The sequence below is a fragment of the Anolis carolinensis genome, chromosome 3, assembly GCF_035594765.1.
Source record: "Anolis carolinensis isolate JA03-04 chromosome 3, rAnoCar3.1.pri, whole genome shotgun sequence".
NCBI classification, from domain to species: Eukaryota; Metazoa; Chordata; class Lepidosauria; order Squamata; family Dactyloidae; genus Anolis; species Anolis carolinensis.
In genome coordinates, this window is record NC_085843.1 from 167,496,483 (window position 1) to 167,513,788 (window position 17,306).

The following is a 17,306-nucleotide window of genomic DNA, read 5'->3' on the forward strand; positions in this document are numbered from 1 at the left end:
TGTGCCTCTTCTTTCTTTGGATCATGCACTTAGATAATATCTGGCTCTACTATCAGGGCTGTAGCCAGAAAGAAAACCATGGGGGGGGGGGGGGAGGATATATGATTTTTTCCAGCAAATAATGAAGAGTAGTTCCATAACACAAAATAATTTAAATTCTATATTTTATATAGACTTAATTAAATCAAATTTCTATTTTAGTTACAAAGTTTTAAGTTTCAGTCTTAAAATGACTGAAAATGACTGTTAATTGGTAATTTATAGTTGCAAAAGAATACCACAATGTCTGTTGGAAACACTTGAAAACTGTGTCAATAATAATAATAATAACTTTATTCTTATATCCTGTGACATCTGCCCGAAGGGACTCAGAGTGGCTTACATGGGGACCAAGCCCAGTAATGCAACAATAAAATACAACAACATAAGACATTCAATTACAGTAAATTTAAACATAAAAACATATAAAATCATAAAAATATAAAATTGCTTGAGATAATGCCTGCAGTTCTTTAATTTTTGCTTCTCATAGACTTAGCATGGAGATTTGATTAACCAGTTAAACTTCATGAGTAAACCAAGTTTTTTTAAAACCTGAAAATTTTGGGGGGAGGGGGTTTGAACCCCTACCATTCCCCCTTGGGCTACAGCCCTGTCCACTAGAGTGTTCCCTCACTACTTTGCAGTTCACTTTTCGCGGATTTGCTGTTTCGCGGTTTTTCAATAAACTCTAAAAGACTATTATAAATCATAAAAAATTACAATTTACAGCCTAAGGAAGGGAGGAAGGAGAAGCCAAAGGGAGAGAAAAGGAGCCCAAGCTGCAATAGGAGAAGGAGGCGATTTATCAACACACGATTGGTTAATAAAGACTTAAAATAGTGTATAACTACTAAAATCTATATATATAAAAGAGTGATGGCATCAGGGCAGCGGACAAAACAACAAAACTACAGGCCCCCCAACCTAGAAAATTTGACAACACAACCCATCATTCATGGCTCTAGGTTAATACAGCAAAAAGAAAAGAAAAATAAAGTCCTAATTACACGGAGAGAAATAATAGTTTTTATCCAATTGCTGCCAGTTTGAAGGCTAAGTTCCGCCCACTTGGTCTCCTAGCAACCTCCTCAGCCCAGGGGACAGGCACAGTTAGGCCTCACTTAGGCCTCTTCCACAGATTATCAGATTTTAACTGGATTATATGGCAGTGTAGACTCAAGGCCCTTCCACACAGCTATATAACCCATTTAGAATCTTATATTATCTGCTTTGAACTGGATTATCTTGACTCCACACTGCCAGATAATTCATTTCAGTGTGCATACTAAACATAAAGACAGCCATACAACAGACATTCAATACCACCACTACCTGAACAATTTCTCACCAACACCACCAGACAACGCCACAGCAACGCGTTGCTGGGCACAGCTAGTAATGTATAAATATTAAAATAAATATAGTGTCCCTACTTCGCGGATTTTCACTTATTATGGGTGGTCCTGGAACCTAACCCCAGCGATAAGTGAGGGAACACTATATTCTATTTCGTTTTCTTATCTTTGTGGCTCTATAACTGAAGGAAGAATCAGAGAATAAACAGAATAAAAATAATATATGCCCCAGGAAAGAAATGTTTTGCAAGCGCTTCCACTTTTCTCACATAAATGCCCATGTTCGTTTTGCAGGAGTCCCCAAAAGGAAGATCGTATCCCGATGACAGAAGAGTATTTGGAATACAAGCACATCAAAGCCAAGCTCCGGCTGTTGGAGGTTCTTATTAGCAAGCATGATGTCTCAAAAACCATCTGAAGCTCCAGAGGCCTGTGAAAGTCAAGCTTCCTGATGTTGGGAGATGATGAGAGAAAGAGAGAAAGTGGGGAAAATTCACAGGTCTGGTTCTTTCTGCACAATGGGTTCGTCACCTTGAAATTCTGATGCACTTTATTAATGTTGCACTGCTGCAGATGAGCGCATGCGAGAGATGGGTGTGAGAATTCAGGAGGAAGGAATGACTGGAGGACTGGTTCTTCTATGTGAATCATGTTCTATTTCTGGACCTGGAATTCATTTTGACAGGTTTCCCTGATTAGCCAAAGGAAGGTAGCCGTAGGCACATGCAGCAGTCTGAGTTGGGCGGAGGGTGGTCATGTGCTCTGCTGGAATGTATTTTTAGGCAGATGATGTTACTTTGGCAACTATACTTAAAATATTGGGTGGAAAATGCAATTCTTAATGTATATTTTCGTGTCCATTTATATGACCCACACTACCTAAAGGGAAATTGTACGCACTACTGTTGGAGGCAAAATACTGTTGTCAGTCATAACCAAAGTAGAGCCATTGACTCGGTTAGATTTACCTATATGTTGACTCACTGTTCAGCAGCTGATTCAATGAGCATACAATACGACTCCCTTTATCCATAGACTCAGTATCCGCAGTTTCACTTATACACACTCCAAAAGCTATCTCCTTTCCAGAAGTGTTTGTGGGCTTTTAAGTCCCCAATGCTATTCTATGGTATGTTCCCTGTCTAAGTCAAAATATAGGATTCACTATTATCTGTCATTTCAGGTATCAATGGGGTTGATGGTCTTTAATAATAATAATAATAATAATAATAATAATAATAATAATAACAACAACAACAACAACAACAACAACAACAACAACAACAATAACAATAATAATTTTATTCTTGTACCCCACCTCTATCTCCCCACAGGGACTCAGGGCGGCTTACGAATGAATATAAAGAGTATATATACAAAAACATCAAATACCGAAAACGCACAAATGAAAAATTAAAACATACGATTAAAATCAAACCATTAATAAGACAAAGTTAAAACACATCAATAAAAACATAAGGATGGGCTGATCAAAGTGCACTAAGTGAGACTTGTAAACATAGAGGAAGTTAAAGGTGCTATAAAAACATTGGGGAGAATGTTCTTATAGCACCTTTTGAACAGATCCCCACAATTATGGGATCCATACTGTACCCTTGAAATGGGCCAGCAAGATTCTGACCAAAGTGTCCAAGTTGTTATTAAATCCTGGAGGTCAATATCCCATAGTAGTAAAACCCCAGATAAATACATAATTTTCTAGATAAGTGTTGTAAACTTTGACATTTTGAAATGTCCTGCTCTCTCTTATTTATGTATTTATGTTTTTTTTAAAAGAAACTCTATGTGAGAGTAGGTCTAGAAGGCTTTTATGTCTCTCGGAATGCATTGGATTTCCTGGCAGCTCTAGAAAGGAACTTAGCTTGTTAAAGTGGTTAGAGAGATCCCCAATCATGTTTCTTTTCATCTGTTTGGTCTGCTTGGCTGGGTGCCACTCTGCAAAATATTGTGCCAAAGCTGTACTACTGTAGTCTGGTTGGTAACAGAGAAAACAGAAGCAAAACTTCCAAGTGGGAAAACGTGACCAGCAGACCCAAGCATCTTGACTAACTGCCATGGATAATTTATTAAGTGCAGGAAAACTCTGTCTGCAAACATAGGCCTCATTGGAGTTGACTTGATGATACTTACTCATCTTCTCCAAAAATGAAATGCCTCCATATCTGTGCAAGGGGCACACTATCTTGAAGGCTTAAGGTGCATCCAGGATGCACATGGCTAATTCATTGTGCAAAAAGGGGAGGCCTTGATACTCTGTTCATTAATAAACAAGGACAATCTGAATTTCCTAATCTGGTGAAGAGTCCCTCTCACCTGAGATATACCTGCTCCATTAGAAGCTAGGAAAATCATATATTTATTTATATACATAGCCTAGAATATATCAAAGAGGAACCTTTAGACTGCCACACATTTTGGATTGGAGTTCCCATACTCTTACTTTACTGGCCTGCTCACTGGCGCTTCTGGGAATTGAGGTCCAAAATGTATGGGAGGAGGAAGATTTCCCACCCTGCCTTTCTTGCAATAAAGTTTCTTCCAGCAGCTCAAATTAAATAACAATACAAAACAATGGAAATGGCTAGAACACAAGAAAACATGCTTTTTATCTACAAAGGCTAGACATATTTTATTTAAATTTGAATTAAAAGATCTTCACCGGATACAGATAGGACCACAATGTTGTTGGTACATGACCCTTTCTGGAAATGCTGTCTCATGATCAGGGTTCTGCTTCTGAAATTGCCCTCTTCTTACTGGCTACATAGCTTGTTTATTTATTTGGCTTGGGCACTGAAGCAGAGCTTCTAAATGAGATCTTAACATTTGCGTAGCTGCGTATATAGTAAGGGTATTTTTGTTCATGTAAACTGATCCCAAGCTCTTTTTGTCTTTAAAGGTCATAACCAGCACTTTAAATTATGCCTAGAAATGTACTGTGAGACGGTAGTAGGATTTGAGTCCTATATTAGGAGGAAAGTAGGATATTAATTTAATTTAATGAATGAATCAATGTACAATCAAATTACCCAATCACAATTAATAATCCTGTTCTGAACTATTTGAAGCTACCAGGCTGTTCCCGAGTATATAGTAAGAATATAAATGAGAAGTTACCATAACATGGACATTTACAACAAAGATAGCTACTAGTGAATCATGATTTCATTTTAGGGCAATGAAGCATGGTTCTAATTGAAGCAGCTTCATGGCATATGAGAAGATATACTTACTGGACAGTCCATACAAGATATAACATGTTGCAAAATGTGTTGGTTCTCATGGGGCAGTACCAGATAGGACTTTAATACATACCCAATCGGTTTTAAAAAACCTGATTGGGCCTGCATTAGAGTCCACACATGCTCCAGAAAACTTTTGCGGGGGGGGGGGGGGGTGTCCATTCAGACACAAAAGAAAAATCTTAAAAAGAAAGAAATAACTTGCCCGGCCAGCATTTCCCTGTTGCTGACTATAAAGGAAGATCGGGAATGAGTAGTGAGCAGAGAGCCTCCTTCAGGCAGGGGGGAATCTTTTTAAATCCCACCGCTGCCACCAATATAACAAAGGAAAGGAAAGGGCAGGGAGAGGAGAGGCTCCTTCAGGCAGAGGGGAATCTTTTAATCCCACCGCTGCCACCAATATAACAGAGGAGCTGAGACACCAAATATAACGGACACCTCTCCACTCTACTCACGCTCACACACAAGCACGTGTATGTGAGAGGCGAGAATATACCGTTTGGTTTTAGATTTCCTTTTAAAATGGTAGCTGCCACCAACCTAAGAATGTCTTTAGGATTTTCGTTGTTCCCCCGGGTTGTTAATTAACTCTAACCAAGAGTCCTTCTATTAACCAGCCCAGTAGTGAGAGTCAATCCCTTGAGCTATCTTCCTCTCAAGAGATCCAAACTGCCTGACCTAGCCTGTCAGTTTCCACAGCTTTCAGTTCTCTCTCACACACCCTCCAAACTACGGAAATGCCAGCTGTGTAAGTTATTATTTTCTTTTTACGGCTTTTTAACGGAGTTTTGGGAGGGGTGGGAGTTGTTTTGGGTTTTTCAGGCTCCAGGAGCTCAAAAATTCCAAGACAGCTGTGTGGATTAGTACCACAAGTCACGTAACACGATTCTCAATTCACATAGCGCCCACAGCTGAGAAGACCCAGGTGTTCTGAAAGACCCAGTTCTTTCCAGCTGTTAAATTATTTGGTACAAAGCAGGGTTTTCCTTCTTTGTGTCAAAGGAATTCATTTTTACCTGAGGCGTCATTTGGACACCCCAGGTAAAAACATGGGAGGGCGCACATTTTCCACCTTGTGTGGATGTGCCCATTGTGGTCAGGAACATGAAGGAAGTATGATGCTTCTAAGAACTTTAAATACCAAGTATAGCTTCCATGTTGGTGGGGATGTGCATCTTCTGGTCTTCTAAAGTATCAGGGAGAGTTATTCACACTCGAGAGATGGGGATTTATGGGTGTGAAGCAGAGGGCTAGATTATTTGAGTGGTGGGCATCTGTAAACAAATTCCATGCTTATGGCAATGTGGGAAAAAATTAAGAACCTAGTAAGAGATCTCTTGGTTCGAACTAAAGACATGTATAGTCCACCAGCTTGTTTTCTACAGTGGAGAAAAAGATAACACTATGTAACACAATTTTTGTTCCTGAGTTATAAATGTCATTTCATAATTGATTCTATCATAAAAACATAGACAAAGTTTAGACATAGACAAAAGCTTTGTTTTTGCAGGACCTCCTCTAGCGCATTTTGCTATCGTTTTTCAGTGAGTATCTGCTAGCATCTCAACCAATTCAACATACAGTAGAGTCTCACTTATCCAACATAAATGGGCTGGCAGAATGTTGGATAAGTGAATATGTTGGATAATAAGGAGGCATTAAGGAAAAGCCTATTAAACATCAAATTAGGTTATGATTTTACAAATGAAGCACCAAAACATCATGTTAGACAACAAATTTGGCAGAAAAAGTAGTTCAATACGCAGTAATGCTATGTAGTAATTACTGTATTTATGAATTTAGCACCAAAATATCATGATATATTGAAAATATTGACTCCAAAAAATGCGTTGGATAATCCAGAACGTTGGATAAGTGAGACTCTACTGCAGTTTGTAGCAGCCACAAAAACAAAGTTTCTGGAGGATAACTTCCAAAGTTATTACTGTACAATTAAACAAGAAATAACACTTTCAAACCAGGAACAGAAAACCTGTTACATTTTTGTTACATAGCGTAATCATGAGAAGCCCACAAGGAGAACATGTGCCAGAATGTATTACTTATTGTCTGCTTGTAATCAGAGCTCTCTATGTATTTGTGCATGTGTGTGTTGTAAATTATGTAAGAACACCCCCGAACACACACATACAACAATATGATGTTAAGTACACAATTCAGCTGCCTGAGGATTTCATCTTGTTCCTTCCTTCTTTTTGCAAGTGTATTAAAAATAAGAAGGAATCTACAAATAAGTTGGTAAAAGCATACAGCCAATGCTCAGTAACATGTCTGAAGAAAAATAGTTACTGGATAGGAATGCCGTTAATTTTTGTGTTTCAAATAAGATAAATTCTGAATACAGTACTTGCTTATTTTGCATATTTGCAGGTTATAGAGGTCTGGGTTTAGGCTATCTTGTGGCAGAATTTGTCTGACTGTGTTGGAGAATTTTGGTACAGAGTCCACACAGTCTAGTTTTAGTAAAGATAAAGGTTTTCCCCTGACGTTAAGTCCAGTCGTGACCAACTCTGGGGATTGGTGCACATCTCCATTTCTAAGCTGTAGAGCCGGCGTTGTCCATAGACATCTCCAAGGTCATGTGGCCGGCATGACTGCATGGAGCGCCGTTACCTTCCCACCGGAGCAGTACCTATTGATCTACTCACATTAGCATGTTTTTGAACTGCTAGGTTGGCAGGAGTTTTATCAAATGGTAATGGCCATCAACTGCCTCTGAAGCCCCGAGAGTGTGACATTAAGGTGCCTCTGGAGATCCTTTCCTGCTGGACCTAATCTCTAAGCAAGAAGGAAATATAATTATTGTTTATTAGGAGAATGCTATCTAGATTTTAAGAAAATTATACAGATGAGAGCGGGTTGAGAAGAGGCATGAAGATGTTTGAGGATGCTGACATGCTATTTTTGATAGCAACTGAAGGAAAATGAGGTTTGCATTCAATATTAGTATATCAGTATGGATCTTTAGACCTGTGCCTTGTGATCCATTCCACAAGTGGTACACACAAGTGCTACAGCTTTCAAAGGACTATATTATTATTATTATTATTATTATTATTAGTATTATTAGTATTATTAGTATTATTAGTATTATTATTATTAGTATTGATAATAATAATAAAACTTTTTTTTATACACCGCCACCATCTCCCCAACGGGGACTCGGGGTGGCTTACATGGGGCCATGCCCAGAACAATACAATAATAACCATTTTTAATCAATGATGGCAGAGCCGTTTAAAGTGCTGGCATAAATGATTAGTAACAGGGTGAAAAAAGTCAAAAGTACAACTAATTTCAACTGTATTTGTTAATTTTGTTATGCAAAGGGGTCAAGTCACTTTAGAGACTAACTCTGAGAATGAGGTTAGTGGCATAAGCTTTCTTATGACTGAGTCTACCTTTTTAGCAGTGAAAACTCAATCTACCATCTTTGCTAGTCTCTAGGATACTGTAAGATCCATTTGTATGGGGTTTTTTTTCGTGTCAGGAGCAACTTGAGTCACTTCTGGAGTGAGAGAATTGGCTGTCTGCAAGGACATTGCCCAGGGGATGCCCAGATGTTTTGATGTTTTTACCATCCTTGTGGGAGGCTTCTCTCATGTCCCTGCATGGAGCTGGAGCTGATAGAGGGAGCTCATCCACGCTCTCCCCGGATGGGATTCGAACCTGGCAGCTTTCAGGTCAGCAACCCAACCTTCAAGTCACGAGGCTTTAGTCCACTACGCCATTGGAGGCTCCATTTGTATGGTGATATTCTAGGCAATCATGGCTATGGTATTAATCTTATGCCTTCCAGAACCAAATGGCTGGTCAATGATTATCAGATAAGGTTTTAAGGGATAATAACCCCCGATGGCGCAGCGGATTAAAGAGCTGAGCTGCTGAACTTGCTGACTGAAAGGTTGGCAGTTCCAATCCAGGGAGCAGGAGGAGCTACCGCTGTTAGCCCCAGCTTCTGCCAACCTAGCAGTTCAAAAACATGCAAATGTGAATAGATCAATAGGTACCACACTGGTGGGAAAGTAACAGCGCTCCATGCAGTCATGCTGGCCACATGACCTTGGAGGTGTCTACATACAACGCCGGCTCTTCGGCTTAGAAATGGAGATGAGCACCACCCCCAGAGTCATACATGACTACACTTCATGTCCGGGGAAAACCTTTACCCTTATTAGCATTTTGGTGTAAAGACTGAAAAGATACCTGACTTCATAGAAGTACAGAGAAATGTGTTGTCGAAGGCTTTCATGGCTGGGATCACAGGGTTGTTGTTTGTCTTTCGGGATGTGTGGCCATGTTCCAGAAGTATTCTCTCCTGACGTTTCGCCCACATCTATGGCAGGTATCCTCAGAGGCTGTGAGGCATGGATAAACTAGGCAAGGCAAGGAAAAAAATATATATCTGTGGAGAGTCCAGGGTGTGGCAAGAGTCCTTTGTCACTGGGAAGCCAGCATTAATGATTCAGTTAGCATTGGAAAGATTTTTGTCTCTTGCCTGGGGGGCATCCTTTGTTCAGTCATTAGCTGTCCTTGGGGCTCCTCTGCCTTCAGAGTGTTGGTTCCCATCTACTGTTTTGATTTTAGAGTTTTTTAATACTGGTAGCCGGATTTTGTTCATTTACATGGTTTCCTCCTTTCTGTTGAAGTTGTCCACATGCTTGTGGATTTCAATGGCTTCTCTGTGTAGTCTGACATGATAGTTGTTGGAGTGGTCCAGCATTTCTGTGTTCTCAAATAATATACTGTGTCCAGGCTGGTTCATCAAGTGCTCTGCTATGGCTGATTTCTCTGGTTGAATTAGTCTGCACTGCAGACTCTTGCCTGCCATAGATGTGGGCGAAACGTCAGGAGAGAATACTTCTGGAACATGGCCACACAGCCCGAAAGACATACAACAACCCAGTACAGAGAAAGGTACATTGTCCTGTTGATATCTTGTAGCATATTTTGTTTGGCCAACCAAACGCATATTTTTAGCATTGGAAAACACCATAGTGGAAAGTTCTCACCTGATGGCCACTGAAACCAGGGCTGATCTGTACACGGCTGCTCCATCTAATTCTCTGAATTGTCATAAAAGCCAGGTCAAAATTACAGTCCTCGCTTCATAATTTGAGTTAGTGGATTCCGTTGTGTTTGCACTCATAGGGTTATTTAAATTCTTCACTGTATTTTCAATCCTGTTTTCCTCCCCTTTCTGCTTTGGCCTCATTTGCCCATGTTGTTGTTTCACCCTACTGGCTGTCACCACCCACATGCTTTCCTTGGTGTGATGTCATAATGCAACCTCTGTTGTGATGGCAAAATACTATCCCTTGGGCAACTACAGCCAACATTATTAAAGGGCAAGGCAAAGACACTGAGGTCCCATCTACACTACTATACAAAATCCCAGAATACTTGTAAAGTATCTACACATACACAAGATGGTCTATGTACAAAGAAAATATGTCCAAATAGCATATAATATTATTAAAGTTCCCCGTACAAAGCTCAATTTGGCAGTACCAGACAAAATGAAAAGGAGCAACAGCTCTAACACAAAAGTTATCCAAGTCTGATATTGGTTCCAATGTATATAGGCTTCAGAGATACATAGTCAATGAAAATATCTTCCAAACAAAGTAAACAGACGGTTGGTCATGTTGCTGTATACTGGAATGAATACAGCAGTATTCTAGTATACAGCAACATGACCAACCGTCTGTTTACTTTGTACGGGGAACTTTAATAATATTATATGCTATTTGGACATATTTTCTTTGTACATAGACAATGTTTGTGTAGTCCCATCTACACTGCCATATACAATCAGATTACCTGCTTTGAATTTGATTATATGGCAGTGTAGACTAACCTAGTTTAAAGCAGATAATGTGGATTATCTGCTTTGATAATCTGGATTATATGGCAGTGTAGATCCAGCCTGAGCATACAGGTGAAGAACAAAAAAGCACCAAGAGAACAACAACAGGCTGCTTTCATAGTATAAAAACAGGAAGTTATTTGGTCATTTGTCCAGCTTTCAAAGCAAATATTTGAATTTTCTCCAATAGTTTTTGACATACAGTAGAGTCTCACTTATCCAACATAAACGGGCTGGCAGAATGTTGGATAAGCGAATATGTTGGATAATAAGGAGGCATTATAGCCTCAAATTAGTTTATGATTTTACAAATTAAGCACCAAAACATCATGTTTTACAACAAATTGACAGAAAATGTAGTTCAATATGCAGTAGTGCTATGTAGTAATTACTCTATTTACAAATTTAGCACCAAAATATCACGCTATATTGAAAACATTGACTACAAAAATGTGTTGGATAATCCAGAACGTTGGATAAGCAAGTGTTAGATAAGTGAGACTCTACTGTACCTCTCTTTTTTATGCTGCTGTTTCCTTCCCATGCAAACTTGTCTTACAAACTGACCTTAAACAGGCAGGTATTCTGCCTGCTCAGATTTAATGCCAGGATGGATAAAAGACACAGGTGTAACGATCCATGCTTTTTGTTATTAATGTTGCATATCAGACCACTTCTTTTTGTGAGTTTATTAAATATTGCATGCCCATTTTGACCAACTCACACAGTCTAGTAAATGGCTCTCAGTACTTCAGAGTGTGGTCCATTACCTGGTTCTGCTTTTCCAAGGACCATTGAATGACCATGTCTACTGAAGTTATGAGCACATTATTTCAAATATTTTTCAAGTCCATGAGATCCAATGGATTCAGATAAAAGGGGAATTCCAGCATCCCTGAGTTAGTTAATATCATTGCAAAAACTGGGCTGAGGCTGTCACCCACGGATAGTAATGAAACCCAGTTTCACTGCAAACACGAGTCTCAGCTATTTGTTTTTTAAACTGCAATCATGCTCTCCAATCTTCCATTAGAGTATGTTTGCATTGAAAGTGTCCTTCAAGCTGTGTCAAGAAATTCTGGTGTGTGTGTTACAGGGAGCTTCCTCATCACTCCAGCCAACCATTCCTAAAAGAGTATCAGTCACTATTAATTACTCAAGCAGCATGTAACCACGGGTTAGATATATGCAACACTCATAATCCGTGCTTGGCCAGCATACCATATAGAGCTTGCTGTTTCCCTTCAGATTAGTCTGAAAATGCTGACACAAAGGAAGGGATTCTCAGAAACAGAGGTGATCGAGGTGTACAGTGTTCCCTCACTTATCGAAGGGGTTACGTTCCAGAACCACCCGCAATAAGTGAAAATCCGCAAAGTAGGGACACCATATTTATTTTAATATTTATACATTATTTTAGTAGTTGAGCCCCAGTGGCAAAGTGCGTTAAAGCACTGAGCTGGAGACCGAAAGGTCCCAGGTTCAAACCCCGGGAGCGGCGTGAGCGGCCGCTGTTAGCTCCAGCTCCTGCCAACCTAGCAGTTCGAAAACATGCCAATGTGAGTAGATCAATAGGTACTACTCCGGCGGGAAGGTAACGGTGCTCCATGCAGTCATGCTGGCCACATGACCTTGGAGGTGTTTACGGACAACGCTGGCTTTTCAGCTTAGAAATGGAGATGAGCACCAACCCCCAGAGTCAGACATGACTGGACTTAACGTCAGGGGAAACCTTTACCTTACCTATTTTAGTAGTTATACACTATTTTAAGTCTTTATCAACCAATTGTGTGTTGATAAATTGCATCCTTCTCTTCCCGTTGCTGCTTGGGCTCCTTTTCTCTCCCTTTGGCTTCTCCTTTCCCTCTCTCTTAGACTGTAAATTGTAATTTTTTAATGATTTATAATAGTCTTTTAGAGTTTATTGAAAAACCGCGAAACAGCGAATCCGCGAAAAGTGAACCGTGAAGTAGTGAGGGAACACTGTAATCCACAGGCTGTGTGATGCCCAACCAGAGCCAGTTCTGGGAGCACAAAGGGTTAAAAATAATTGTCAAAATGTTTTGTACCCAAATGCTCTCTAGGGGACTCAGCAAACTATTTTAGATCCAGGGGAGACCTTTTAAAAACTAGAAGTAAACTGATCACTTTTTAAAAAATCTCCTGGACCAAAAATGGTCCAGAGACTCCTTAAAATTCAACAATTTTCCATATAGAGTGTTGAGGGAGCATGTTGAGACTTTTTTTTTAGTTTATGACTGTGGTGATTTATTGGGGGGTAGCCCACCAAAGCCTCCTAGGGGTCAATTCTGCACTAAAAAGAGAGTTTTAAACCCATAGGAGGAAGAGAACTGCACCTTCATGCCAGAGTCTTCTGTGAGTTGGGTGTGCTGGTCCACACCTGCAGTAGAGATTTTTTTTTTCATGTCAGGAGCGACTTGAGAAACTGCAAGTCACTTCTGGAGTGAGAGAATTGGCTGTCTGCAAGGACGTTGCCTGGGGGACGCCTGGATGTTTTGATGTTTTTTACCATCCTTGTGGGAAGCATCTCTCAATTCCCTGCATGGAGCTGGAGCTGATAGAGGGAGCTCATCCACGCTCTCTCCGGGTTGGATTTGAACCTGGCACCCTTCAGGTCAGCAACCCAACCTTCAAGTCACAAGGCTCTAACCCACTACTCCACCGGGGGATGGAGATGGAGACTGTGCCTTTCCTGTTCTAGTTATTGTTGGTCCAATTGTGCTAACACAATGAATAGGAATTGCACGTCAATTGTGATAACATAACCAATCACTGTTGGGCTTGATGCATATCCCTAGCTGAGTGCTTCTCCAAAAAGTCTTTAATAATTTTCCAGAATTCAGGCCAGGTAATTCTATGAGTTGTCATCCAACAACATCTTAACAACTCAAGCACGGGAGCTACTGTCTTAATAATAATTCTTGTAATTCCATTTGCGAACTTCCAGGTACACATGAGTGCAAGTTCTATAAGATGTTTTAGAAGCCAGGAAAAAAGTGTGGAGCACTTAATTTCAAGAGCTAAGAAACTAACGAAAGGGCAATAGTGCAGCAAAAACAAAGTGGCTGAAAAATTATTCTGGAAAACTTGCACTTTTTCACAAAAAAGGGAACACATTGAATTTCATTTACAGAAATGGGACGTGGATCTTAAGAAGGAAAGAGTAGCTAATAAGCAATGAAACAAGGGGAGGCTACCCCATCTTCTTAAGCAGTAATTGCAAGGACTTTCTTGAAAGTCACCACAATAAAAGCAAAACGACGTGAATAATGGCACATACTAAGGGTTTTTTTAAAATTATGTCACACTTTTCCTTAGTCCAATGCTATAAACTTTTGCTTTGTCTGACTACCAAAGCTTGTTTGAAAGCATGCACTTTGTAGGACCTTCATATTTTCTGTGTGATGATTGCCAAGATAGTTTATTAAAATAGTAATAATAGTTTATTGCATTATGATATTTTGGATAGCTCAGTGTATGCAGAATATTTACCTAAGTGTCATGATCATAAACTGGGTTTTATTAAAAGTGGGTATTTTTCCCCCACCTTGATGTTAAAGAGAACACACTTTCTGATGGAGAAAGATTGTTCTTGAAATTTGCAATAGTTCACTTTAGAACAGAATGTGGTTTAGTGAGAGACGGACAGTCACCAAGCATGCATTGCTGACTATCAAACATAGGGCCATTGGCAAATACGTTTAAGAAGGATCTCCAAAAAGATATATATGATCTTTGATGTTTTTGTTTTGTCAATTTGTATTAATGATCTGAAAACCAGGGGCGTAATCTTTAGTCTTCCTGCTCTGGTGCATGTCTAAAGGGGGGATATCCATAGGCAAAGAAGTATGTGTTTGGTCCACAGGGCAATGGTATAGAAGGTCTGCATGGCATTAGGGATTGTCAGCCATGCTATATCATCTCTTGATATCTGTACTATGAGAGCCAGGAGGGAGAAGCTTTGGCAGAAATCCATGGGACTTCTCCCCACTTTGCCCAGAGCTGGACGCAAAAGGCAAGGGATTGTACCTCAGCTCTTTTAGCTATAGTAATAAACAAGCTATTCATTTCCCAAAATCTGTTACCCACACACCTTGTTTGCATTACTGCTGTATGTAAAGCTGAAGCATGATTTTTTTTTAAAAAAAAATCAAATCTTTTCAAAAGAGCTTGGGAGGGCATTGTGTGACACGACTAGCATACATTTTCCCCAATGATGTTCGATGTTTCAGTGTGATTGGCTTGGTCATTTATAACTGAATCAAAATGGTGTCCTTCATAAATCTGTTTTAATTAAAAGTCATGTAAGAGCAACAGGAACATACACAAGTATTTGAAGTTTACAAACTACATCTTTGATAAGGGAAAATGGTTTCATGACATATGTATACAGTTGCTATTAAAATGTAATCTATATATTCTATATGATTGTATAATATTTTATACAACGGTACAAATAAAATATTTTTCTATTTATTAAGTTGAAACACAGGGTCGGTTGGTTTGTTGGCTAAGATAAATAACATAAATAACACTGTCAAACAACACATTGGAAGTGCTGACATTTTTCTAGGCTGTGAGTTCAATCATGCTGCAATTCATGCTGTTTGGAGAGATCCCAGTTAAGTTGTTCAGTAGATTAAAATGAATGCATATTTAAACACCATTTAGAAGCCAGTAGTTTTTATTTTGCTAAAGCTTGTTTATATAGATTTGTTACATTTGGCAATATGAAGAAAGAGGGAAGAGGGACAAAGAAAATTTAACACCAATTGCAGCATCTAGATATATAAATGGTTGCTATAAAGAAAAAACCAAGAGTTCTAACAGTTGAAAGCACTGGTGGACCAGAACGGGAGGATAGGTGGGAAGAAATACAAAGGGCAGAACTACATGTCACGCTGGATACAGAACTGCCACTGAGAACATCATACCCTGCCTGTTTCCTCTTCTGCTGTTCCTCCCACCCAGGAACCTGTGGCCTGCTTACCTGCCCTGTAATGGTGTCACATTATGTAGTCCCCACCACAATCCATCAAGCCTGCTGGATAGGGATAGGGAACCACATAAACATGAGAACATTCCAGCACCATGAACATGTTGGGGGATGGGGAAGAATAATACTTGACAGAGGATGCCATTTGGCAGGTATCAGCATGGACATGTAGCTCTGCTCAAAGAATACTATTGAAGAATTTGATCACTTGCGTCTGCTTTTGGTAAGAACAGCATTATGCATGCGTCTGATGAGAACAGCTGACAATGGGAATAGGCAACAGAGAAGGCTCCTAAGGGAAAAGGGAAGGGGTTGACATTAACGTCCAACACTGATGTTACACGTCTTGCAGCTGGGATCTTTCTTAGCATTGGCAGTCGACAAGCTCATTAACTGATGACCAGTAATTTCTGCAACTGTGCCAAGGGAGAGATCCACAGGGTCAGTGTAAATCACTTCCAAGATTACATCCTGTGCATGGTGGTAAACCATGACCCCATCTTCTTCAGTGCAGGTTAAAAAATTGTTATCCTGCAAGTTCAGCTGAGGGAGGCGCTGCTTACAGAATTCATCTCCCGGTGACCCAATGGGTGCGAGGACGAGGATGACGTAGTGGTAAGCCGTGTACATGCAGTAGAAGTCCCCAAAGTACAAGTTGGTATTTGGGTTGAAAAGTTTTTCCGCCATGATCTCAAACCTGTATCTTCCATACGGTGAATCTTGGGGCGGCTTCCCAGTGTTGAATTCAGTGTTGCAGCTAAAGAAGATACCTTCCAGCTTCCCGCTGATTGGAGAGCCATGGCTCCCACTGTTATCCTTGACTGAAGGCTGCAGAACACTTCCATGCTGCTCTCTAGAAATGAAGGATGGGCAATGGTTTATTTCACAGTGACATCAAGCAAGCAAAACATTCCAATATGGAGGAAACACTATCCCAAATGTTGAGCTGCAATGGATGAGAGTATTTCAGTTCAAAAGTGGAAGGAAGGCATGGGCAACAGAATGAGAGAACAAACAGCCAAAGTGAATCCAACAATGTGTATGTCATATCCAAATAGGTAAAAATTGTAGACCAAGACACCAAATTCAATTTCTAAAATAGCACCAGAGAAGTTTGTATTTTAACAGCAGACACGGATCCTGAATGTCAGGTAATGTACAAAATGATGAAATGGCATCTGACATACAGATTTATGTATTTATGCCATTGTAATTATAAATTAATATAAATTTATAATTTATGCCATTGCTTTTATTGCTTTCAGTTAGGATTATTCTTTATATGGTATATTTTTCAGGTGTGCTTTCAAGAGGTTTGAAATGAAATGTGTGACACAAAGAAATACAGTAGAGTCTCACTTATCCAACATAAACGGGCCAGCAGAACGTTGGATAAGCGAATATGTTGGATAATAAGGAGGGATTAAGGAAAAGCCTATTAAACATCAAATTAGGTTATGATTTTACAAATTAAGTACCAAAACATCATGTTATACAACAAATTTGACAGAAAAAGTAGTTCAATACGCAGTAATGCTATGTAGTAATTACTGTATTTATGGATTTAGCACCAAAATATCACGATATATTGACTACAAAAATGCATTGGATGATCCAGAAAGTTGGATAAGTGAGTGTTGGATAAGTGAGACTCTACTGTACATGCACTATACTCTACATGTACTACACACATGCAGTTGAGTGAAAACATACAATTAGTGGTAAATCCATCTCTGCTG

At 39.6% G+C, this 17,306-nt stretch overlaps 2 protein-coding genes across 11 annotated transcripts in view; one reads left to right on the forward strand and one right to left on the reverse strand.

The window, feature by feature from the left end:
• fam13c (family with sequence similarity 13 member C) overlaps positions 1-15,058 on the forward strand; it is a 208,443-nt gene extending 193,385 nt beyond the window's left edge. For all 7 annotated transcript variants that reach the window (XM_062977381.1, XM_062977375.1, XM_062977376.1 and 4 more), the window contains one exon: positions 1,692-15,058. In XM_062977381.1, the coding sequence (XP_062833451.1) occupies positions 1,692-1,815 (124 nt within the window). In that variant the 3' untranslated portion in view covers positions 1,816-15,058. The remainder of the gene's footprint in view (positions 1-1,691) is intronic.
• phyhipl (phytanoyl-CoA 2-hydroxylase interacting protein like) overlaps positions 14,842-17,306 on the reverse strand; it is a 286,238-nt gene continuing 283,773 nt past the window's right edge. For all 4 annotated transcript variants that reach the window (XM_062977368.1, XM_062977369.1, XM_062977370.1 and 1 more), the window contains one exon: positions 14,842-16,420. In XM_062977368.1, the coding sequence (XP_062833438.1) occupies positions 15,886-16,420 (535 nt within the window). In that variant the 3' untranslated portion in view covers positions 14,842-15,885. The remainder of the gene's footprint in view (positions 16,421-17,306) is intronic.